A 26,578-nucleotide genomic window follows, 5' to 3' on the forward strand; every position below is an offset into this window, starting at 1 on the left:
GTGGATGACGGCCGGTGTGAGCTGAAGTTTGTGTGTGTGTGTGTGTGTGTGGGTGTGTGGGTGTGTGTGTGTCCGTCTCTCTATCGTCGTTCTCCTCTGGTTTTACAGAGACGTGACCGCAGTGAGGAATGCAGTGACCTCATTTCTCATTGTGTCCTGGACAACAGAACAGGAGAAAGGGATTAGCACTCCTGCACAACCACCGTTTAGCAGTTGCCATGGAGATAACAGTGTTTTTTATATCGACCAGGAAAAGTTTTTATGTGCTTCTATGAGAGGAGGAAAATCTGATTATATTACCTGTTCCTACACACACACACACACACACACACACACACACACACACACACACACACACACATGTACTTAGTGTCTCAGGCTGTCTCACTCATTGTCTCACATAGTGTCTCATTCAGTGTCTCAGTATCCAAGATAAGACAGTGCTGTCAGTGTCTCTGTGAGTGTCTTAGTCAGTGTCTCGGATGGTGTCTCAGTCAGAGATTTGGTCAGTATTTAAAATAGTGTCTCACTCTGTGTTGCAGTCACTTTATATCTAGGAGTAAACAGTGAGCTTAGGAGATTTGGTGTCTCAATTGCTGTCTCAGTGGCTGTCTTAGTGATTTTAGTTTGCATCTCACTCGATGTCTCAGTTGAGGAAGTTGAGGAAAAGGCCTATTTAGGATACATGATTGTGTTAACACACACACACACACACACACACACACACACACACACACACACACACACACACACACACACATTATGCAGTGGATAACTTTGTCCAGTCTGCTTTCTATTGTCTGTGAAAGCATCTGGAATTCATCAAGATCTTGTGATTTCTTTTTTTGGTCTTGACTTGACCCAAACACACACACACACACACACACACACACACACACACACACACACACACACACACACACACACAACTAACTTCTTGGAAATGTTGTTCAGATGGATTTGTATAAGATAAATAAAAAGAATCAACACAAATCTCCTAGATTTGTCCTATTTAAACAGAAGCTTCTGTAAAAAAAATAATAAAAAGGGCGGAGCTACATGAAGACTTTCCTTGGGATGTTTATTAAGTCAGTTTCATGGCTTTGAAGTAATTACATCTGACGTGTTTAATTGCATTATTACAACAGCATGAGATGTTTCGATCGACAAACTGCAGCTTGTTAGCTACCTTAGCGATTGTTAACTTTGCTAATCAATAAATTTTTATGGTTATGGCTAAGGTAATGTGAGGTTGCCTTATAGTGGATTAATCCCAGAAAACAAGGAATACACAAATTCTGGAGGTATTCTTTTAATTAGATAGTTTTCGCTATGTAACGTCCTACAAGTTCGTATCCCGATACAAATTTCCCCATAATAATGAACAGAAACTTCGGTAATTCGTTCTGGACAACCAAAAATATTACTTAAATAAAAATAAAGCCAATATTCACTAATATTATTTACTTTTAACATGTTATATTAAAATCATACCACATAAAAACATACAAAAGAGGAAAAGATCTTTACCGGGTACTTTCCCTTTGAGAAGACTCGCTGCAGGAGACGACGTTCGTAGAAGGGGGAGGAGGGAGAGTTATTGTTTGAAAGGAGAATCTTATTATATTATATTATTTATATATTATTATATATTATATTATAGAATATAAAAAAACAGTGTTATTAACACGAACGCTGAGACATTTGTTGCATTAGAGGGAAAATGAGAGCTGTTTCTTTAAGGCTACTATCAGTTGGTATTGAAGTCCAGAGTGAAATTCATTATGGGTATTGTACTTCGGAAAAGACTGTAACCCTGCTAATCTATCTTCATAAAAACAAGTAAAGTGCTTATGCATCGGCTAATGTTGTCCATCTCATCATTCCACGAGCATCAACTAACGAGTTGTTACGCTGCCGCCGGGAAAAGTTCAAGCGGATAAGTAACACGATGCTCTCGCTAGGGACACAGGACGCTAACTGATGTGACGAGCTGCGTGGATAGAGCAAAAACAACCAACTTGCCTGCGGATTTTTTGGTGAGCGACGTTCGTATCCCGATATATTGTTCGTAACCAGGGGCAAAAATTTTGATGAACTGCGATTCGTAACCTGAATTATACGTATGCCGGGGCGTTCGTAACCCGAAGTTCCACTGTGTATATATATGTAGCTGTGCTGTATGGTAGCTGCTCGTTAGCTGCAGTCAGCGTGTTTGTGGTGTTTTGTACATCATTTTCTTTTGTTAGCAGTTGTGTAACTTTGAGCTGCAGACTCCAGAATATCACTTGGAGAATTTCATGTTTATCCACATTCTCTATTAGTCAGATGTCTTTTGGTGATGACCCCCACAGACGGTGTCTATGATACTGTCCGGAATAAAGATGGAGTGTTTGACTCGGTCTGGCTGCTTGTCTGTCTGTCTGTCTATCTCTCTATCTGTCTGCCTGCCTATCTCTCTATTAGTCTGTCTGTCTGTCTGTCTGTCTGTCTGTCTGTCTGTCTGTATATTTATTTGTCTGTCTGTCTGTCTGTCTGTCTGTCTGTCTGTCTGTCTGTCTGTCTTTTCTTCTTTGTCTGTCTGTCTGTATATTTATCTCTGTTTTCTTCTGTCATTCTGTCTGTCTGTCTGTCTGTCTGTCTGTCTGTCGGTCTGTCTGTCTGTCTCTCTGTATATTTATTTGTCTGTCTGTTTTCTTCTCTGTGTATCCCCCTGTCCCCCCCTGTTTATCTCTCTGTCACTCTGTTTATCTATCCATTGATCTGTCTGTCTTTCTGTTTATATACCTGCTTGTATTCCGGTCTGTTTGTCCATCTATCCAACACCATTGGTTTCTGTCTTGAACTAAATGGTTGTAAAATCCCATGTTTTGAGTATGAGGATGGTTCTGTCTTGCGTGGGTGCAGTTTCATTCTCTATGTTTTGGTCTAAATATCTGAACTCTGTGAATTCTGTCCTTGTTGTTCATGTTGGAATTTATATTTCACCCTGCCCTCGAGTAAACAATGCAGAGTGACGGGGAGTTTCCTCTGCTAGCATTTACACACACTGTACAGATCTACCATCTGACTCTTATCACTGTATTTGTGCTGTTATTTTAGCTAACACACTCGAGCGTGTATTCGAGGAAGTGAGCACATTCAGACTCTCTCCTGCGGCCAACAATAACAGTTCACAGAGCACAGGCGAAGGAGTGGAGCAGGAGGAAACCCATTTGCCCTGGGAGAGAACCTTCAGGATGTAGGCTGGCATAAGCTCCTGGCTTTCCTTTTCCTGTCTCTGGCCTCTGCTCACTTATATACACACACACACACACACACACACACACACACACACACACACACACACACACACACACACACAGCCACAGTCACTATGGCTGCTCATCAGGGATAAATACACATTGTTCACCGTAACTGTTAAATTCTGTAAAGCTCTGTGTGTGTGTGTGTGTGTGTGTGTGTGTGTGTGTCTGTGTCTGTGTGTGTGTGTGTGTTTAACATACAGTAAAATAGAACAGAGTAACATACCATAGAGTAACAGTAAAGGGCATCGGACTCGTCGCTGTGTCAGGCTGAACACAGACATGGGAAACTGAAATTGGGGATTCAGGCATTAAATTGAAAGTAAGAGGGGGAAAAGTGTTCACGTGCCCAGTAACATAAAATAGGGTAACAATATCATGTTACATAATGTAGAGTAACACAGAACAACAGAGTAAACCAAATGAGTAAAATAATGTAGAGTAACAGTATAGAGCATCATAATCGAGAGTAATATAGTAGTGTATAGAGTAACAATATATAGTAACATAACGAAGAGTAAAACTGTAGAGTAACATACAGTAACAGAGTAACATAGTATAGAGTACCATTACAGAGTAACATAGTATTGAGTCAAAATATTTAGTGAAACAGAGTATAGAGCAGCATAATGTAGAGTAAAATAGTACTGTATAGAGTACCAATATAGAGCAACATAGTGTAGAGTATCATACAGTAGTATAGAGTAACATAATGTAGAGTAACATAGTGTAATGTACAGCGAATAGAATAGAATAGAATAGAATAGAATAGAATAGAATAGTAATAATGTAAAAATGTAGCATAGTGTAACATAAGATAACATAAAGCATGAGTCAGGACTGAAGCAGAGCAAGCAGTTGGACTGTATAAGTGCACAAAACAATTAGTGTTTATTTACTGATTGTATTTAACGAACTAAAAGTACGGAGAGCGTGATCCGGTGTGATCCGGTGTGATCCGGTCTCCGAGAGTCAGAGTTTCCCCTCTCCTGAAGAAAGGCAGGGAAAAAAAAAACGGCGTGTCTGTAAACCAAATAAAAGAAAAGGAAAGTGTGTACAAAGTTTTCCATGAGAAAGCCACAGCAGGAGGAGGAGGAGGAGGAGAAGGAGGAGGAAGAGTAGGCGAGTGGGATTAATAGCACATGTGAGTTGATTGCATGCGTTCTGTAGAACAGCTGGATTGCAGTGTCATCGTCACAGCAGCAGGTTGTCCCAGAACGTCACCAGCGTTCTCCACACACACACACACACACACACACACACACACACACACACACACACACATTAATATAAGTTTGAGTGAGTGCAGATGTTTTCTAAGTGGCAGCAGGTGTTAGCTGTGAGTCACTTACCAGCAGAGATAATGAGGCCTAGAACAGTGAGTTACAGATGCCAGGGCTGTTCCCTGCTCCGTTATACAGCTTTATCTCTCCCAGGAAACACTGTAAACTCTACACATGAGACACAGCAAACCTGAAACTTCACCTCACTTGTGTCCCTGCACCATCACTGTACACTTCTCCATTCAGTTCTCCATTCTGATTAGTCCTACGGTGTAGACATACCTCCAGTAACAGCGGCTCAGACTCTCATGCCTTCCTTCTAATACATTTGCATAGGCGCCGCCCCTTCCCGCTTCTAATATTGCATTTCTAATATTAAGTTATGGTTTCCATGGTAACCGCGCCTTCTCCTGGTTTTGTATAGCAGCTATACGCTGTGATTAAAAAAATACTGACATTCAGAGACCTTAAACATTAACATACAAGTTCCAATATTTTACTATTTCTATGGCAACCGCTATTTTGTGCATCCTGGACACAGCTACCATGGTTCTGTATAGCGGTCGTTGTTCATACTTTACGATAAAAAACAAAAACAAAAAACAACTTCTTGATGTAACGACGCTTTTTATGTAAATTAACACCTTCTAATACCTAATACACGATTGTTTCTATGGCAACTGCTGCTTGCTTACCTGGACCTGTGTATCGGTCATCAATCATACGCTACGTTCAAAATTTTTGATGATAAACAGTATAATATATATGCGCTACGATTGAAATAAAGTGCTGGTGTACTGATATCTTATATGTATATTCCTTTGGCGTTTCTATTTTTTTATAGCACTCTACGTATAGCACTCTACAATAAAAAAATACTTTCTATTTTAATGCGCTGATTTTAATACATGCGTTTCTTATATGTTAATTGACTTAACTTATATGCTAATTAACACCTTCTAATACCTAATACGATTGTTTCTATGGCAACTGCTGCTTGCTTACCTGGACCTGTGTATCGGTCATCAATCATACGCTTCGTTCAAAATTTTTGATGATAAACAGTATAATATATATGCGCCACGATTGAAATAAAGTGCTGGTGTACTGATATCTTATATGTATATTCCTTTGGCGTTTCTATTTTTTATAGCACTCTCGATAGCACTCTACAATAAAAAAATACTTTCTATTTTAATGCGCTGATTTTAATACATGCGTTTCTTATATGTTAATTGACTTAACTTATATGCTAATTAACACCTTCTAATACCTAACACATTCACGAGGTTCTGTTTAGCGGTTTAGCAGCGACCTGCGAATAATAATAATAATAATAATAATAATAATATTTATTTGAATATAGTTTAAATAATCATTTGAATAAAAATGAATAATATTGGAATAGATTGATTATGTAAATGTAAAAAAAATTAAAAATTTCTGAACAGACCATGAAAATTATTTTAGAGTTACAGGGATCCATGAATGCATATTTTTATTTATGTTTTATTTCATTTCTTTAAACTCTTTTTACTTTGTTTGTGAAGTGATGTCAGCTAACTCCTCCCCCATCACATTGTTTATTATTCATTATTATTATATTACCTTCAATTATTTATTAATACAGGTTATTGCTTTGGTTGTTTGTTTATTATATATCCTATTTTATATATAATATATAATAAATGTATAGAAATAAATGAAAAGTGGACATGAAAATATCTATTTTAATATTCTAAACATGATAAAAAAAGGTAAATGTTATCGAATATTATAAAAACTAAATGAGAAAATATATATAATTATAAAAATATTCATATATAAAAATATAATAAAGCGATAAGACATTATAATATACAAATATATAAATAAAATTATTATATAGTTCAATATATTTATTTATTTATTTATATTCTCGTTAAATATTATTTATTTATATAAAAAAGGTAATAGGAAAAAAATTATAAATGTATTAATATTATTGAATTACATTTAATGAATTGTTTATTGTGGGGTTTTGTTAATGTGTTGAAGCTCCGCCCCCTCAGCTCATTTCTTTCTTCAGTTGCCGATAGAAATCCATTGCAGAAGAAAAAAGCACACTGTCTTACTTGTTCCCTAATCTCTCTCTCTTTCTCTCTCTCTATCTTTTCTCCTTCTTTATCTCTCTTTCTCTTGGTCTGCAGCCTCCTGATAACGGACCACCTCCTTTGCCCAGTTCCTCCCTTCCTGAGGGGTATTACGAAGAAGCCGTGCCCCTGGGTCCTGGGAAAGCTCCAGAATACATCACCTCCCGTGAGAACACACACACACACACACACACACACACACACACACACACACACACACGTAACACACACGTAACACAAAAAGTGTTTTGCATTTTTCATAAGCGTAAATCTGTTCTCTCGTCTCAGAGTACGACTCGGACGCCATGAGCAGCTCGTACGAGTCGTACGATGAGGAAGAGGAGGATGGAAAGGGGCAGAAGATGCGGCATCAGTGGCCCTCAGAGGAGGCGTCTATGGACTTGGTGAAGGACGCTCGCATCTGCGCTTTTCTCCTGCGCAAGAAACGCTTCGGACAGTGGAGCAAACTGCTCTGCGTCATCAAGGACAATAAACTCCTTGTGAGCATTAACACTGTCATACACACACACACACACACACACACACACACACACACACACACACACTGTCAGGCCAGAGGTGTTGGGACACCTGACATACGGGGTTCTTCTCCACACTATCAGCCCCAAGTTGCAGGCACACAATTTTATAGGACAAACTTCTTCTCAGAAGAATGAAGGTTCTTATAATAGGAAATGTGGAACGGGATGTTCAAAAGTCACATAGCAATCTTATGGTCAGGTGTCCACAAACTTTAGGTCATACAGTAGAGGTAAAAATGAAAGTACAAATCAGAATACATGTCTGACCTTTCTTTCTTTCTTTCTTTCTTTCTTTCTTTCTTTCTTTCTTTCTTTCTTTCTTTCTTTCTTTCTTTCTTTCTTTCTTTCTTTCTTTCTTTCTTTCTTTCTTTCTTTCTTTCTTTCTTTCTTTCTTTCTTTCTTTCTTTCTTTCTTTCTTTCTTTCTTTTTTTTTCTCCAAGTGCTACAAGTCATCTAAAGACCACACTCCTCAGATGGAGCTCCTCCTCTCTGGCTGTAGTGTTACACACATCCCCAAAGACAGCAAGAAAAAGAAGCACGAGCTGAAGATTGTCCACCAGGGGGCAGATGCTTTGGTGCTGGCTGTGCACAGTAAGGAGCAGGCTGAAGAGTGGCTCAAGGTAAACACACGGCAAGAACAAAATATACAACATCACCTCCTGACCAAGCACCACCAACACCTCCTCAACACCTCCTTAACACCTCCTGACCAAGCACCACCAACACCTCCTTAACACCTCCTGACCAAGCACCACCAACACCTCCTGACCAAGCACCACCAACACCTTCTTAACACCTCCTGAACAAGCACCACCAACACCTCCTCAACACCTCCTGACCAAGCACCACCAACACCTCCTGACCAAGCACCACCAACACCTTCTTAACACCTCCTGAACAAGCACCACCAACACCTCCTCAACACCTCCTGACCAAGCACCACCAACACCTTCTTAACACCTCCTGAACAAGCACCACCAACACCTCCTGACCAAGCCCCACCAACACCTTCTTAACACCTCCTGAACAAGCACCACCAACACCTCCTCAACACCTCCTGACCAAGCACCACCAACACCTTCTTAACACCTCCTGACCAAGCACCACCAACACCTCCTGACCAAGCACCACCAATACCTCCTCAACACCTCCTAAACAAACAACACCTCAACACCCCTGACCAAGCACCACCAATACCTCCTCAACACCTCCTAAACAAACACCACCAACAACCCCTCAACACCTCCTGACCAAGCACCACCAACACCTTCTTAACACCTCCTGAACAAGCACCACCAACACCTCCTCAACACCTCCTGACCAAGCACCACCAACACCTTCTTAACACCTCCTGAACAAGCACCACCAACACCTCCTCAACACCTCCTGACCAAGCACCACCAACACCTTCTTAACACCTCCTGAACAAGCACCACCAACACCTTCTTAACACCTCCTGACCAAGCACCACCAACACCTCCTGACCAAGCACCACCAATACCTCCTCAACACCTCCTAAACAAACACCACCAACAACCCCTCAGCACCTTCTGACCAAGCACCACCAATACCTCCTCAACACCTCCTGACCGAGCACCACCAACACCTCCTCACCTCATAAGGTAGCACCACTATGACCTCCTGAGCAAGGCCCTTATGCCCATAGCTGCTCAGGTGAATGAGATAAATGTAAGTCGCTCTGGATATGGGCTTCTGACAAATGCTGTTTGAAAAGTTCAAGCTCAGTGGTTAAGGTGTTTGACTCTGGATCAGAAGGTCACATGGTCAAATCCCTGCACCACTAAGAGTTGTACGTGGCTCTGGATAAGGGTGTCTGCCAAATGGCATAAATGTAAATGTAAATCACATGATCAAATCAGACAAAGGGGGTGGGGCTTCACTACATTATTAATGAGCTGCATCCTGTAATTAGTACAATCATGTCCTGTTTATGTAAATGATTTCCCTGCTGTAGCAATAATGCAGTACTTTCTCATCTTTTCTTTTCTTTTCCTTTTTTTTTCTATTCTGTCTCCCAACTCCTCGGCTCCAGAGCTCTGCACAAACTTCTTCTTCCTCTTCCTCTTCTTCTTCTCATATATGTTTCATCCCTCTTTCTATTTTCTTCTATTTCTTTTCGTTTATTGTTCTTTTCCTTCCTCTTGTTTTTCTTCTCTCTCTTTATCTCTCTTGCCTTTGGCTGAATCGGTAAGAGATTGCCGTGTGTGTGTGTGTGTGTGTGTGTGTGTGTGTGTGTGTGTGTGTGTGTGTGAGAAGAGCTGCTATTACAGTTTATGGCTATAAAGTGGAAATAAAATAAAAAAACAGTTGCCTCCACCTGCATTCCGATTTCATGGGCAAATATAAAAAGAGTGATATACACGGTGTGGTCAAAAGTATTGGGACACCCGACTTTCCCACTCATATATGGTTCTTCTTAAAACCAGAAGGCAGAATGTTTTTGGATGCTGCAGCATGAAAATTTCCCTTCACTTGAACTAGCAGACCCAAACCTGTTCCAGCATGACAAGTCAGTTCCATGAAGATCTGCTTTCCATAGGTTGGAGTGAAAGATCTCCTGCTATAGAGCTTCAACCTTATTTAATACTTTTGGACTTTACTAACACCCTTATGACTGAAAGAAACTCACACAAATCTAGTGGAACATCTTCCCAGAAGAGTGAAGGTTTTTATAATAGCAAATGGGGACTTAATCTTAAAGTCAGGTGTCCAGAAACTCTTGGCCATGTAGTGTATGTGTACATCTGGCTGATGGAGACCAAACTAACACTTAGTCAAGAGAACGTCAGTCCTGCTTCGGTCATTGTTCGTATAAAGCGATGACCCGCCCTGATGTTTATTTATATCTGAGTGTGTTCCTGGTGCAGCCTGCAGAGGGAGCACTGCTGCATGTTACAGCTCGGACTGCATGCCATCAGGTGCAAGCCGTCGCTGCATGCTGCCTGCCGGAACACTGACGCTTTGGGATCACAGTGAACACGTCTGTAATAGGAGGTTCAATTGTTACTACTAAGACCTGACCTTGTTTTTTTCCCCCTGACAATAACTCTAGACACAAATATTTAATTATTACTTGTGGTGTAAAACATTAAATCTTTTTTTTTTGTAATGTAATGAATTATTTTAAAATACTATAAAAAATTATTAATAAATAAAAACTGGGATTTATTAAAAAACTAAAGTAACATTTTATAATATTTTTTTTAATAATTACAATATTCCTTTTATAGATATTAAATAAATAAATTCATTATTTAAAGCGTTAAACTAATTGCAAAACAATTGAAATTTCACAAAATAAGTAATAAAAAAAGTTAATAAATGATTTTTTGACTTTTATTTTTAAATTACTTTTAAATAATCAATTCCTTATATACAAAATTAAAAAAAAAAACATAAAAAGGCATTATTTATAGAAAAAAACATAAAACACTACTAAAACAACTTTAAAATTATAATAATAAAATCATTTTTAATGTATTACATGAAATGTAACTGTAAAATATTTTATTATATGTATTTTATTTATGATTATATTATATAAGTAGCATGAAAATCAATCATAAATAATTGTATTAATGTCATAATTAATAATTTATGTATTTAATGATTATTTGAATTTAAAACCTTTAAAATGTCTGTTTATTTCAGTGATGTTGTTGTTCTGCTTTATTAAGCTCCTATTCAGCACATCGAGTTTGTTGTAATGTCACAGCCCAAATCTAGCCGGGGTGCCAATACTTTAAGTCTTTGGATACGATTCTGGGGAATTTAAACTTCTCAAAAGTATCTACGTCCTATGTAGTGAGCATAGGCTTTGAGTAAAAAATACCTTTGAATGCCCAAACGACTTAGAGTTTTTGTGTGTGTGTGTGTGTGTGTGTGTGTGTGTGTGTGTGTGTGTGTATGTGTGTGTGTGTGTGTGTGTGTGTGTGTGTGTGTATAAGGTGATGAGAGAGGTGTGTGCTAATGGGAATGGAGCAGTGGACTCTGATGGAGCCATGTCCGGATGTTCTGTCAGCAAAGCCGAGCTGGAAAAGGTAAACCCCATCATTAGTTTTATTGTGATTTGCTGTGTGTGTGTGTGTGTGTGTGTGTGTGTGTGTGTGTGTGTGTGTGTGTGTGTGTGTGTGTGTGTGTGTGTGTGTGTGAGAAAAAGAGAGAGAGAGAGAGAGAGAGAGCATTAAATGGCTCTTTGAATACCTTTAATTATAGACTGTCAAATCTCTACTTATCCACACTTAATAATAACCCAAACACACACTAGACTTTCTCTATAAAACTGATGTGAATGAGTAAATGTGTGTGTAAGTAGGATGTTGATCCACAACACTGCGGGTTGCAAAGAATAACGATTAAACCCCTCTGTGTTACTTTACTGGAGCAATGAACATTTGTGAAGAGACCATAACATGCGATTTACTTCATATGTGTAGAATGTTGTAATGTTGTAATGTTTAGTACCGTGTGTAATTTTTTTTTTATGTTAAGTATGATATAATGCTTTTATAGTCATTTGTAGAGTTGTAAAGTTTTTAGTATTTTGTAAAGTTTTGTAGTATGTTGTAAATTTGGAATGTTTACTATGATGTAGAGTTTTGAATACTTGGTAAAGTTGTAAATTTGTATATTGTAAATGTAAGAAATATATCCACGTGTCAGGTTATACACACAGCTTTCATACTGAGAGTTACCTTAACATTTATTCTTTAATTTGTCACCATCTGCTTATACAAACTTTTTTATTTCATACTATTGAAATCCAGTGGTTTGGGATTTGTGTATTTTAATCTTTTGTTTTATATTTGTGATTTTATGGCTCTTGCAGAAGTTGTCCTGTGACAGGCCGAGTTCCGATGGCGAGCCCAGTCATGAAAACGGCATCTCAGATGGAAAAGATTCAGGTAAATTACCCTACATAAAATAAATGTGTGTATATAGAATACAGAGTCAAGTGACGCATGAAAAGCATTACAATACTATTCTGTGTAACATGACAGTATGTGCTCGTGACAAAGCTAGCTAAGATTGCTAAATCAATACTAGGAAACACACATTGGTATGGTTATTAATGAAGATACATTACAGGGTAGTACACAATTTTAAATTTCAAGGGCATGACTATAAAGTCTTACAAACTACAAATCTTTCAACGTAATAAAAAAAACTAAATAATTTTTATATATAAAATGTTAACATATTACAACATCCTAATATTCTTTACAACTGTATAAAATACTAAAAAATGTTGCGAACTCGTGGCATAAAATAAAACTTTAGATCTTACAAAACTTTACATTTTTATGATATCCTACAAAACTTTACAACTTCATGATATCCTACTAAACTTTACAACTTCATGATATCCTACTAAACTTTACATCTTTATAATGTCCCACACAACTTTACAACTTCATTATATTGTACAAAACTTTACAACGTCATGATATCCTACTAAACTTTACAACTTCATGATATTGTACAAAACTTTACAACTTCATGATATCCTACTAAACTTTACAACTTCATGATATTGTACAAAACTTTACAACTTCATGATATCCTACTAATCTTTACATCTTTATAATGTCCCACACAACTTTACAACTTCATTATATTGTACAAAACTTTACAATGTCATGATATCCTACTAAACTTTACAACTTCATGATATTGTACAAAACTTTACAACTTCATGATATCCTACTAAACTTTACAACTTCATGATATTGTACAAAACTTTACAACTTCATGATATCCTACTAAACTTTACAACTTCATGATATTGTACAAAACTTTACAACTTCATGATATCCTACTAAACTTTACAACTTCATGATATTGTACAAAACTTTACTTCATGATATCCTACTAAACTTTACATCTTTATAATATTCTACAAAACTTTACAACTTCCTTATTTCCACCGAAACGTTACATCTTTTTAATATCCTGCAAAACTTCACAACTTCACAATTTTGTACAAAACTTTACAACTTTATGATATCCTACTGAACTTTAAAACTTCATGATATCTGACTAAAATCTTACAACTTTACGACAATACTGTAGTATTGTACTGAGTACTATAATAGTACTGAGATCATGAGACATGGCATGTGAGGGTACAGTGACTATCCAAGGCCATGACCCTGACATGCAGAATTAAGGACATACAACAGAAAGCACACTGGCCTTTGGTTTTATAGTAAGAAGAAGATTAGGTGGATAAAGTAACTCATTTAATTTGCAGTCATGAGTTGAAAGAAAGCCATTAAAATTTTAATTTATTTGTCCAACCTTAAATAAGCAGACTGAATTTACAGCCTGTGATAAATCAGGGTGAGCATTTTTACACCCTGTCTCCTGAGCGGAGTTACGTATGAGCTGATTTTGTTCATGAGATTTTGAAGCCTCCTCCAAACGAGCGATTCCAAACACACGACCCAGGAACACATTTTGCTGAAGTTGATTGTGTTCTTTTTATCCAAGCTTCATTCAAAGCTTTGCTTGTGGAATTTCATCTGGTGGAGCTCGTGGAAGAAGTTATCTATTAGGGCTGAATTCCAGTGCAGTTAGATTTGTGCGACTGCTTTTCTTGCCTCGGGGCCACAAAAGGTGATATTGATGCGGTATTATTTTTAAAGTGAACACAGATGACGAGTGAAGGAGATTGATCAGGAAATTTCCCCAGATGTGGTTACAGATTGAAACTTTCTGAGGCTGCACAACTTTATAATACTAAACCCCACCCTTTAGGACCCTGGAACTTATTTGAACACGTACAACCTGGTAGTCATTTTAACAATGATCTAACCAGTGAAACTTAAACCTCATCGGCTTATCTAATCGCACATCTGTGAGTGTGACGACTGCTCCAGATGTGCCTTCGTCACTCCGGTGCCCTGCCACCACCCTCGATTTTCGTCCAGCACCAGAAGGAGGAACAAATAGGAGGCGTGAAGTAACGGCTGGCTGCACGGATTCGTTCAATTACCCAGCATTCTTTCCAGCTCGTGCAACTACGTGGACTCAAATTAGTGTGATGGCTAAATTTTTTTTCCTCGTATTCAGAGAGAATTGCAACAGAAGTCCTATAAAAAAGGTCGAATTGCTTTTGCATCTGCATCTCTGGTTTCTGCTGCACACACACCAGCTCAGCTTTAATTAAAGAAGTTGCCAGCACACATCTCATCGTCCTCAGTCAAGCATCTTCATGGTTTCCGTGTCCGTCCATGGCCTTCATCTTTAGTGTTTGGACACCCGATTCCATCTATTTGTGGTTCTTTACAAATCCATTAGCACAAAATCCGAGGCACAGTATTGTATAAAATGTCTTTGGATCCCATGAAATATTGGCTTCAAATGACATATAAAATGTACTATAAACCCTTTACAACAGATTTTTTGCTCAAAATGAGCAACAATCAGATTTAAAAGAGAAAGACTGGATGGTTTTTTTTTTTATCCATCTTCCATTAGATGAAACCTCAGCCTGCTTCAGGCCTGTGGAATTTCAGCCTGTGGATATAGAAAAATAATGATCTTTCTTTTATCTATCTTAAAATCCTAAGAGCTCATGCATTCTTTCTTGTTTTCTCGTGATCACGACTTCATTGTCTCATGAGCTTGACATAAACATTGATTCCTTGTGATCACGACTCAATTTTCTCGACAAAACAAAAGTTTTCCATGATCTCAACACAACAGAAGATAAATAGGAAAATATTTATCTTTTGAAAAATAATTAGGGAAGTCCTAAGAGGCCATGTCTTTTGACCTTTTTTCTCGTGATCATGACATCGGTTTTTCACCATAACAAAAGTTAAACTTCATTTTTTCGTGATTTCGACATAAACATAGTTTCCTTTTGATCGCGACTTCATTTATGTGTGTATTCGGCATCAGAGCGTGTTCTAGAAGCAGCATCGTGGATGCTCGCATTCGCTTTTGCTTTGATCAGGAACTTCAACTAAAATAACACTGTGTCTGTCAGTGATTGACCGCTCACACGTTAATACACGTCTGTTATGTCGAGATCATGAGGACAATTAAGTAGTTATCACAAGGAAAGAAGAAGGAAAAAATATTATAATGCATGACTTCCTGGAACTTCTGTAGATAATCGTGTTTTTGCAGTATTTGATTAGTTCTCTGTAACAGCATGTAAAGCCTGTGATAAACCCCTGAGCCAAATTTTGACCCTGAGCTTTTGACTTTTGATTATTGCATTATTTTTGAACCAGGCTTCAAGCATCACTCAGGCAGTGAATAAACCTTTGCTTGTGGAATTTCAGATACTGGACCTCAGGGAAGGATTGTCTAATGGGGATGAATTCCAGTGCTGTTTGATTTTTTTGGTCTCATGGATAAAAACCACTATAAATGAGGGTGTAAAGTGGCTCAGGTGTTGATCGCAGGCTGTAAATGCAGTTACAGTGTTATATCCCTTATATAATGTAATGTATGCACGTCATAATACAATGAGCATTTGGGTATAATCTTGTGCACAAACTTCGAAATGAACACCCAGATTTCTGTAACGTGATTTCTTTGTGCCAATGGTTGATCGTACTAAATGAACTCGAACTGAACTGAAAATGGCAGTATGTATCGACACTATCCGATTTTTTTGTTCCAGCTAAAGGAAAGAAGAACTCGAAGGCTGAACAAAAGGGCACAGTGGGGAAGGGGGCAGGGAAGAAAATCACCAAGATCATCAGCCTGGGGAAAAAGAAACCGTCCACGGATGAACAGACGTCATCGGCGGAGGAGGACGTCCCGACCAGCGGTAAGACCAGAGGACGAGTAAAAAAGCAGTCACGTGTGATGATAAAAGAGAGGTGCTTTATACGTCACCTGTACATTAGAGTGAAATTCTTTCTTCGTACATGCCAATGATGACCAGTGCCAGCGCCCCCTGGGGCATAGAGGGTTAAGGGCCTTGTTTAAGGGCCCAAGAGTGGCAGCTTGGTGATATCAAGTCTTGAACCCTCGACCTTCTGATCAGTAACCCAGAGCCCTAACCTCTGAGACACCATGAGAAGCACATGCTCACTTTCATTTTAAATAAGGATTCATAGAGACAAATCGTTTGTCCTGAGCCGTTTGAAATATTCGTCTAAAGCAAACAAATCACCTGCAGAGACAATTATTAATGAATATGTATTCATACTAATGATCGCTCAGAAGTTAGGGGGAAGGTGGAAATGTAGTGGTTAAGGCATTAGACTTTGGCTCTGAGTTCAAATTACACAGCAACACCAATCTGCCCCTCCTGGGCCCCTGAGCAAGGCCCTTAAGCCCTTAATGCTTAGTTGTATGAATGAGGTAATTGTGAGTCCCTCTGGATAAGAGTGTCTGCAAAATGCTAATAAATGTCAATGAAAATGAAGCGTTAAAGTCAAAGGAGTCCAAGGGCAAGGAGATGAATGTATTTATTTAATGAGCAAAAAAATGGCAGTAATGCTGCCTTCTAATGGTCTGGAAGAAAATGGTACATACTGGCCAGAACAGCAAAAACCTAAAATAATGCATTTGACTGGTTTTAAATAGCCTGATTTGAGACTAAAATTAAGACAGGAAAAAACTTTAATAAGTAACGATAAGTAGTAAAAAGAAAAAAATTAAAAATAAATAAATAAATAAATAAATAAATAACTTCCTGTGAGGATTTTTTTTTCTTTCCTTGTGATGCCTGGTCCTCCCCACCAGATGGCGCTGTTTTATAATTTGTGATAGAAGGTCTCTTTAAGAGTGAAAGGGAAAGTTTAAAAGAATGGTGAGATGTGCTGTGTTGTATGGTTTCGAGGCAGCGGCATTGCCAAAAAAAAAAAGAAAGAAGGTGGAGCTGGAGGCTGTTGAAGGACAAGTTTAAGATGCTGGGATTTTAATCAGGAGGGACGAGAATGGACAGGATTAAAAGTGAGTTTATTAGAGGGAACGTGCATGTAGGACGTTTTGTAGGCAAGGTGAGAGAAAGGAGATTGAGATGGTTTGGACATGTGCAGAGGAGGGACATGGGGTATATCAGTAGAAGGATGCTTAAGATGGAGACCCCAGGAAGGAGGAAAAGAGGAAGACGTTAATGGATGTGGTGAAGGAAGACATGCAGGTGGTTGGTTTGGAAGAGACAGATGTAGAGGACAGAGTTATATGGAGATGTATGATCTTTTGTGGAAAGTCCTAACAGGAGCAGCTTAAAGATGTTGAAAATTTCCAGGAATTTTCAAGACTGAAAAGTTCCATAGGAATTAATGGGAATAAAAATTTTACATAAATTTTACATACAATTATGTTCAAAACTTCTTTGTGCTGTGTGTAAGAAAAAAAAAATTATACAATTTATTAATTAAATCAATTTTTTTTATCTGTATGTCTGAATGCATATCAGCTTATGACCAAACTAAATGTTTATATTTATGGTTGTATATGATTCAGTTTATATACATTTCCCCGAATTTCTAATGAATTCTCATAAAATTGGCATCAAATCCTGTAAAAGATTCCTGTAAATTCCTGGTAAGTTTCCAACTTGGAATATTTCCAGATAAAATTCCCCATTGAAAGTTTCTGGAAATTTACTGGAAATTTACTGGCCTTTGCAACCCTGGTCCTATGAGCCCTGTGTGTATGACAGTAAGTTCAGTTTTGTATCAGTCTGGTGCTTGTGCGTTGATGATTTGTGGTCCGTTTTCTTTGTTTTAGGTTGTTTTTTGTTGATTTTTTTTTCCTCTTTTTTGTATTGTGTGCTTCTTTTGGCTCTGATTTTGTGTCGAATTTTCCAGACCTTTGTTTGTGGATTTATATTTAGCCTTCTGTTTTTTTTTTCGGACATAAAAATAAATCAAAACAATGGACATTTCCGAGTTAGTTTTTACACTCGGGTTCACACACCTCCCTGCGTCAGACTCCTAGAGCTCCTGCTTCTCATGAGGTCGACCCCCAGGTTTGAGCCCTGACCCTGACAGTGTCTAGTTAAATAATGATGGAATGTTTCATGGCTTTAAGAAATGTAACCCTGAATGATATCATTTATTACTGTGAAAAAGTAGGGACCTGGAAATGCTGCTACTGTTCAGTGAGAAAACCTGAAGATCAGCTAAATATAAATTATTTGAAATGTTTATAAAAAATGTACTTGGTGCTTGACTTCTCTGCCATGTTCAGGTTATCTGAACGTTCTGTCCAACAACCGCTGGAGAGAGCGGTGGTGTCGGCTGAAGGATAACCAGCTGTTGCTGCATAAGGACAGGGAGGATCTGAAGACCCACATGGCCTCGTTGCCCCTGCGCGGATGTGAGGTCATCCCCGGGCTCGACTCCAAACACCCGTTCGCTTTTAGGCTGCTGAGGAATGGACAGGAAGTGGCAGTGCTGGAGGTGAGAGCTCTGTTCTGGCTTTGTTCTAGCTCTGTTCTAGCTCTGTTCTGGCTCTATCCTAGCTCTTTTCTGGCTCTGTTCTGGCTATGTTCTAGCTCTATTCTGGCTCTATTCTAGCTCTATTCTGGCTCTATTCTAGCTCTATTCTGGCTCTATTCTGGCTCTATTGTAGCTCTATTCTGGCTCTATTCTAGCTCTTTTCTGGCTCTGTTCTGGCTCTGTTCTGGCTCTATTCTAGCTCTGTTCTGGCTCTCTTCTAGCTATATTCTGGCTATGTTCTAGATCTATTCTGGCTATGTTCTAGCTCTTTTCTGGCTCTATCCTAGCTCTTTTCTGGCTCTGTTCTGGCTCTGTTCTGGCTATGTTATAAATCTATTCTGGCTCTATTCTGGCTCTGTTCTAGCTCTATTCTAGCTCTATTCTGGCTCTATTCTGGCTCTATTCTAGCTCTTTTCTGGCTCTGTTCTGGCTATGTTCTAGATCTATTCTGGCTCTGTTCTAGTTCTGTTCTGGCTCTATTCTAGCTCTATTCTGGCTCTATTCTAGCTCTATTCTGGCTCTAGTCTAGCTCTGTTCTGGCTCTATTCTAGCTTCATTCTGGCTCTGTATTGGCTGTGTTCTGGCTCTGGTCGGGTTTTGTTTTAGCTCTGTTCTAGCTGTTCTGGCATGCACGATTAAGAAGTTTCAAAGGATGATGTTAACAAGTGTGTGTGTGTGTGCGTGTGTGTGTGTGTGTGTGTGTGTGTGTGTGTGTGTGTGTGTGTATACGGCAGGCCTCGTCCTCTGAGAGCATGGGTCGGTGGTTGGGGGTCTTGCTAGCGGAGACCGGCTCGACGACAGACCCTGCGGTTTTACACTATGACTACATAGACGTTGAAACCACCGCTAACGTCATCCAGCTGGCCAAGCAGTCCTTCTGGTGAGGAACAGAAATCCATCCAACATCTCTGGATTCTATCTGTCTATCTATCTATCTATCTATCTATCTATCTATCTATCTGTCTGTCTGTCTGTCTATCTGTCTGTCTGTCTGTCTGTCTGTCTGTCTGTCTGTCTGTCTGTCTTTCCATTCTTCTCTCCCTACGCTCTCTTTTTTCGCTTTCACCATCTCTTTCTCTTGCCATTTCTTCTCCTTTTACTCTCATCCCTCTCTTTCTCCCTCCCCCTTTCTCTTTCTCTGTCCACTCTCCCTCTTTCTCCTTTCTTTCATTATCACAAACTTTTGCACTCTGTGGTTTATGAAGGAGTTTTTATTATAACACGGATTCTTTCTTTATTCTATTCATCATAGAGATATTATACCTAAGCTGCAGTGTGTGTGTGTGTGTGTGTGTGTGTGTGTGTGTGTGTGTGTGTGTGTTGTTGTTGTTGTTGTTGGCTCCTAGTTTCACTAGTAAGCGTGCCATCTCCCCGAACCCGTACCTGGACACGCCGGTGAACGGATACGCTCGGCCCTCGGGTGTGGCTCTGCACTACGACGACGTCCCCTGCATTAACGGATCGGTATGGTTTCACACACACGTACGTCTGTTTTTTTCTCTTCTGTCTTACTCACACACTAACACACACACACACACGCACACACACACTCACACATACACACACAGTACAAACACAGTACACACACATACCCTACACATACAGTATACATACACACATACACTACACAAACACACAGTACACACAGTACACACACATACACTACTCATACACCATACATACAGTACACATACACACATACACTACACATACACTACTCATACACTACACATACACTACACATACACTACACACATACACTACTCATACACTACTCATACACTACACATACACTACACACATACACTACTCATACACAACTCATACACTACACACACTACTCATACACTACACATACACTACACACATACACTACTCATACACACACATACACTACACATACATTACACATACACTACTCATACACTACACACATACACTACTCATACACCACTCATACACTACATACACTACACACACTACACTACACTACACTACATACACTACATACACTACACATACACTACACACACTACACATACACTACTCATACACTACACATACACTACACATACACTACACATACACTACACACATACACTACTCATACACTACACAAACTACTCATCGCTACACATACACTACACACATACATTACTCATACGCTACACATACACTACATACACTACACATACACTACTCATACACTACACATACACTACACTCATACACTACATACACTACACACATACACTACTCATACACTACACACAAACTACTCATACGCTACACATACACTACACACACACACTACTCATACGCTACACATACAGTACACATACACACACATACACTACACACGTACACTACTCATCGCTACACATACAGTACACACACAGTACACATACACACACATACACTACACATACACTACACACATACACTACTCATACACTACACACAAACTACTCATACACTACACATACATTACACACATACACTACACATACACTACTCATACACACATACACTACACATACACTACACACATACACTACTCATACACTACACATACACTACACATACACTACTCATACACTACACATACACTACTCATACACTACATACACTACACACATACACTACTCATACACTACACATACACTACTCATACTACACATACACTACACACATACACTACACATACACTACTCATACACTACATACACTACACATACACTACTCATACACACACACTACATACACTACTCATACACTACATACACTACTCATACACTACACATACACTACACATACACTACTCATACACTACACATACACTACTCATACACTACACATACACTACACACATACACTACTCATACACTACACATACACTACTCATACACTACTCATACACTACACATACACTACTACATACACTACACACATACACTACTCATACACTACACATACACTACACATACACTACACATACACTACACATACACTACTCATACACTACACAAACTACTCATCGCTACACATACACTACACACATACATTACTCATCGCTACACATACAGTACACATACACACACATACACTACACATACACTACTCATACGCTACACATACAGTACACACACAGTACACATACACACACATACACTACATACACACACATACACTACTCATACACTACACACAAACTACTCATACACTACACACACATACTACACACATACACTACACATACACTACTCATACACTACATACACTACACACACTACACATACACTACTCATACACTACACATACACTACATACACTACACATACACTACTCATACACTACACATACACTACTCATACACTACATACACTACATACACTACTCATACACTACACATACACACACATACACTACACATACACTACACACATACATACACTACACATACACTACTCATACACTACACATACACTACATACACTACTCATACACTACACACACTACTCATACACTACACATACACTACACACATACACTACTCATACACTACACATACACTACTCATACACTACACACACTACACATACACTACTCATACACTACACATACACTACTCATACACTACTCATACACTACACACTACTCATACACTACACACTACACACATACACTACTCATACACTACACATACACTACACATACACTACACATACACACACATACACTACTCATACACTACACACTACTCATCGCTACACATTCACTACACACATACATTACTCATACGCTACACATACAGTACATACACACACATACACTACTCATACGCTACACATACAGTACACACATACACTACACATACACTACACATACACTACACACATACACTACTCATACACTACACACACACTACACATACAGTACACATACACTATACACTACACACACTACTCATACACTACACACATACACTACTCATACACTACACATACACTACACACATACATTACTCATACACTACACACATACTACTCATACACTACACATACACTACACATACACTACTACACATACACACTACACATACACTACTCACACACTACACATACACTACACACATACACTACACACATACACACATACACTACACACACACTACTCATCGCTACACACACAGTACACTCACATACACTACACACTACACATACACTACATACACTACACATACATTACTCATACACTACACTACACACATACATTACTCATACACTACACATACACTACTCATACACTCATACACTACACACATACTACTCATACACTACACTACACATACACTACTCATACACTACACATACACATACACTACACACATACACTACTCATACACTACACACATACACTACTACACACTACACATACACTACACACATACACACTACTCATACACACACATACACTACTCATCGCTACACATACAGTACACATACACACATACACTACTCATACACTACACATACTACACACATACACTACTCATACACTACACACATACACTACACATACACACACATACACTACACATACACACAGTACATTTACATACAGTACACATACACACAGTACACTCACATACAGTACACATACACACACATACAGTACACATACACACAGTACACTCACATACAGTACACATACATACACATACAGTACACACATACACATACACTACATATACACTACACATATACACTACTCATACACACACACATACACTACTCATACACACATACACTACACATACACTACTCATACACTACATATACACTACACACATACACACATACACTACACACATACACTACTCATCGCTACACATACAGTACACACACAGTACACATACACACACATACACTACACATACACACAGTACATTTACATACAGTACACATACACACAGTACACTCACATACAGTACACATACATACACATACAGTACACATACACACACACAGTACACATACACACAGTACACACACATACACTACACATACACACACATACACTTCTCATACCCTACACATACAGTACACACACAGTACAGTACACACATACACTACACATACACACAGTATACACACACACACACACACACATACATACATACAGTACAAACACATACACTACACATACAGTACACAGAGCACACACACAGTACATACAACACACAAACACACACAGTGTACACACATACATCACACACAAATAAATACAGAACATACAACACACACACACAGTACACACACACATACAGTACACACACGAACATACAACACACAAACACACAAGATTTTCCGCTGTCCTCTCTTATGCTACTCTTTCTTTTTCTATCTATCTATCTATCTATCTATCTATCTATCTATCTATCTATCTATCTATCTATCTACCTATCTACCTATCTATCTATCTATCTATCTATCTATCTATCTATCTATCTATCTATCTATCTATCTATCGATCCATTCTCTCCTTCTTCTCTCTTTTCGTTTCTCTTTACATTCTCATCACTCTTTTTCTTCTCTTCACACACACATCACTCTTTCTTCCTTTAACCTCCTTTTTATTGATTCTTTTTCTTCCTTCTCCCATCTGTCTCTCCCATCTCATGTTTTGCTCTTCTTTTCTCCATATTATAATCACTCCTTCTCTTCCCATTCTCCATCATTTCACCTTTGCCTTTTTCTCTCTTTTTATCGGGTCATGTTATCATAACCCTCATCTATTGTATTCACTCTCCTTCATCACACTTTTTCTCCCTTAATCTCGTCTCTCTTCTTTCTCTCTCCCCTTCTACTATCATTCTTCTCTGTTTCTCTGCCCCTACTCTCTCCTCCATCCTTATTCAAACCCTTTTCTCACTTTTCTTTCTCTTTTTCTTTCTCCTGACTCTTTTCTCCCCATCATTCTTTCTCATCTGCCATTCTGCACACCATCTCTGTTTTCTTCCAATCCCTTCATTCATCTCCTTCTGTCCTTCTTCTCACTATCTCCTCTGGTTTCTTTCCATCTCCACTCTTTCTCTTCTCTTTCTTCTCTCGCTTCTGATCTTCTCGCTTGCTTCTCAGAAGGACCGACAGCTTGGTTCTTTGGAGTCTCACTATGAGAACGCTGAGCTTTATGAGGACTTGCCCCAAACCTCCCCCAAACCGGAGACTCGCTCCTCGTCCAAACCGAGGTGGCCGCCAACTTCCTCCGGCCATTACAAAACACCTGTCTCTTCTTCCTCAGCTTCCTCTGCCTCTAATTCTACCTCTCAGGTGACTAACACAATCTCCCTGCTTCATAACAAACTCTGACTTTTATTTCTGTTTCTATCTCTGTCTGATCTGGAACCCAGGACCTCATTAAAATATCCTACTGAAAGATTTTGATGTATTTACTAAACACTATGGGCATGTATGAGGAAGAAGAGGGCAGAAAGTAACTACTCTAAGTGTGTTGCATTGCCCTGTAATGCAGCGTGAACAGACGTTTGATAGGATGGAGAGTAAAAGTAAGCGCTCACTAGTAAATATTATTGCTGATAAAAATATCAGGGGTCAGAAAAAGTTGTCAGCGCTGCTAAATTCCATATAACTCCATTATATTTTGGATTCAATAAGATTTTTGTGTTGATCCAGGGTGTAATTCTGGTTCTGACTCTGGGTTTTCTCTGGATAATTTGGAAAGATTTCATTCATTCATTCATTTTAGTGAGAACTTTAGCCTGGTTAATGTTTGCTGTGGATCTAGGAAACTATCCAGGAGTCTATCCTGAACTCTATCCAGTAGTTTATCCAGGAGTCCAGTTTGGAGTCCAGCTTGGTGTCCATCCTGAAAGCGATCCAGTAGTTTATTCAGGAATCAATCCCATAGTCTAAACTGGATACGATTCCAGAGTCTTTTTTAGAGTCTTTTCCAGAGTATACTCGCTCAGTCTTTTCCAAAGTCTTTTCCAGAGTCTATCCCAGAGTCACACTATAAGTAATTCAGGAATACACCCTGAATGCACACATAATGAAGAAGAATGAATTAAAGATTATCAATGTAATTACATTAGCTGACGGTAATGATTTGGGGTGAAAACCTTCACACTTTGACTAGATTGCCAACTTTTTTAAAATAGATTTTTATTTTGTGTGTGTGTGTGTTTGTGTGTGTGTGTGTGTGTGTGTGTGTGTGTGTGTGTGTGTAATCAGGTGAAGGGAAAGAAAGCCATGACTCTTAATGGTTTAGCAACCAAACAGAAGCTGGACAAGAACCAACCCAAAAAGACCAACGGAACCACAAGCTGTGCTCCAATGAAGCATAACAATTCAAGTAAGAGAACAGAGTCAGTGTTGAGCCAGTGTTTAAACTAAGTGTTAAATCTGAGTAGAGTCAGTGTTAAATCAGTGTGGAATCTGAGTAGAGTCAGTGTTGAATCTGAGTAGAGTCAGTTTTGAATCTGAGTAGAGTCAGTGTTGAATCTGAGTAGAGTCAGTGTTGAATCTGAGTAGAGTAAGTGTAGAGTCAGTGTTGAATCTGAGTAGAGTAAGTGTAGAGTCAGTGTTGAATCCGAGTAGAGTCAGTGTAGAGTCAGTGTTGAATCTGAGTAGAGTCAGTGTTGAATCTGAGTAAAGTCAGTGTTGAATCTGAGTAGAGTCAGTGTTGAATCTGAGTAGAGTCAGTGTAGAGTCAGTGTTGAATCTGAGTAGAGTCAGTGTTGAATCTGAGTAGAGTCAGTGTAGAGTCAGTGTTGAATCTGAGTAAAGTCAGTGTTGAATCTGAGTAGAGTCAGTGTAGAGTCAGTGTTGAATCTGAATAGAGTCAGTGTTGAAT

At 38.8% G+C, this 26,578-nt stretch overlaps 1 protein-coding gene and 1 long non-coding RNA gene across 11 annotated transcripts in view; one reads left to right on the forward strand and one right to left on the reverse strand.

Moving 5' to 3' along the window:
• afap1 (actin filament associated protein 1) overlaps positions 1 to 26,578 on the forward strand; it is a 76,673-nt gene that overhangs the window by 47,042 nt on the left and 3,053 nt on the right. For 5 of the 10 annotated variants that reach the window (XM_046853431.1, XM_046853435.1, XM_046853430.1 and 2 more), the window contains exons 4-14: positions 6,778 to 6,886; positions 7,009 to 7,220; positions 7,703 to 7,882; positions 11,231 to 11,323; positions 12,112 to 12,187; positions 15,925 to 16,074; positions 18,453 to 18,664; positions 19,438 to 19,583; positions 20,050 to 20,185; positions 24,844 to 25,035; positions 25,957 to 26,077. In XM_046853431.1, the coding sequence (XP_046709387.1) occupies positions 6,778 to 6,886; positions 7,009 to 7,220; positions 7,703 to 7,882; positions 11,231 to 11,323; positions 12,112 to 12,187; positions 15,925 to 16,074; positions 18,453 to 18,664; positions 19,438 to 19,583; positions 20,050 to 20,185; positions 24,844 to 25,035; positions 25,957 to 26,077 (1,627 nt within the window). The remainder of the gene's footprint in view (positions 1 to 6,777; positions 6,887 to 7,008; positions 7,221 to 7,702; positions 7,883 to 11,230; positions 11,324 to 12,111; positions 12,188 to 15,924; positions 16,075 to 18,452; positions 18,665 to 19,437; positions 19,584 to 20,049; positions 20,186 to 24,843; positions 25,036 to 25,956; positions 26,078 to 26,578) is intronic. The other 5 variants (XM_046853429.1, XM_046853432.1, XM_046853433.1 and 2 more) reach the window with 5 other exon arrangements.
• LOC124388618 lies at positions 7,921 to 9,769 on the reverse strand. The gene is made up of 3 exons (XR_006926453.1): positions 8,271 to 9,769; positions 8,024 to 8,211; positions 7,921 to 7,953 (listed from the first exon to the last, which is right to left on the reverse strand). It is a non-coding gene; the product is annotated as an uncharacterized LOC124388618 (long non-coding RNA).

This window comes from Silurus meridionalis, chromosome 7 (assembly GCF_014805685.1).
Source record: "Silurus meridionalis isolate SWU-2019-XX chromosome 7, ASM1480568v1, whole genome shotgun sequence".
Taxonomy (NCBI): Eukaryota; Metazoa; Chordata; class Actinopteri; order Siluriformes; family Siluridae; genus Silurus; species Silurus meridionalis.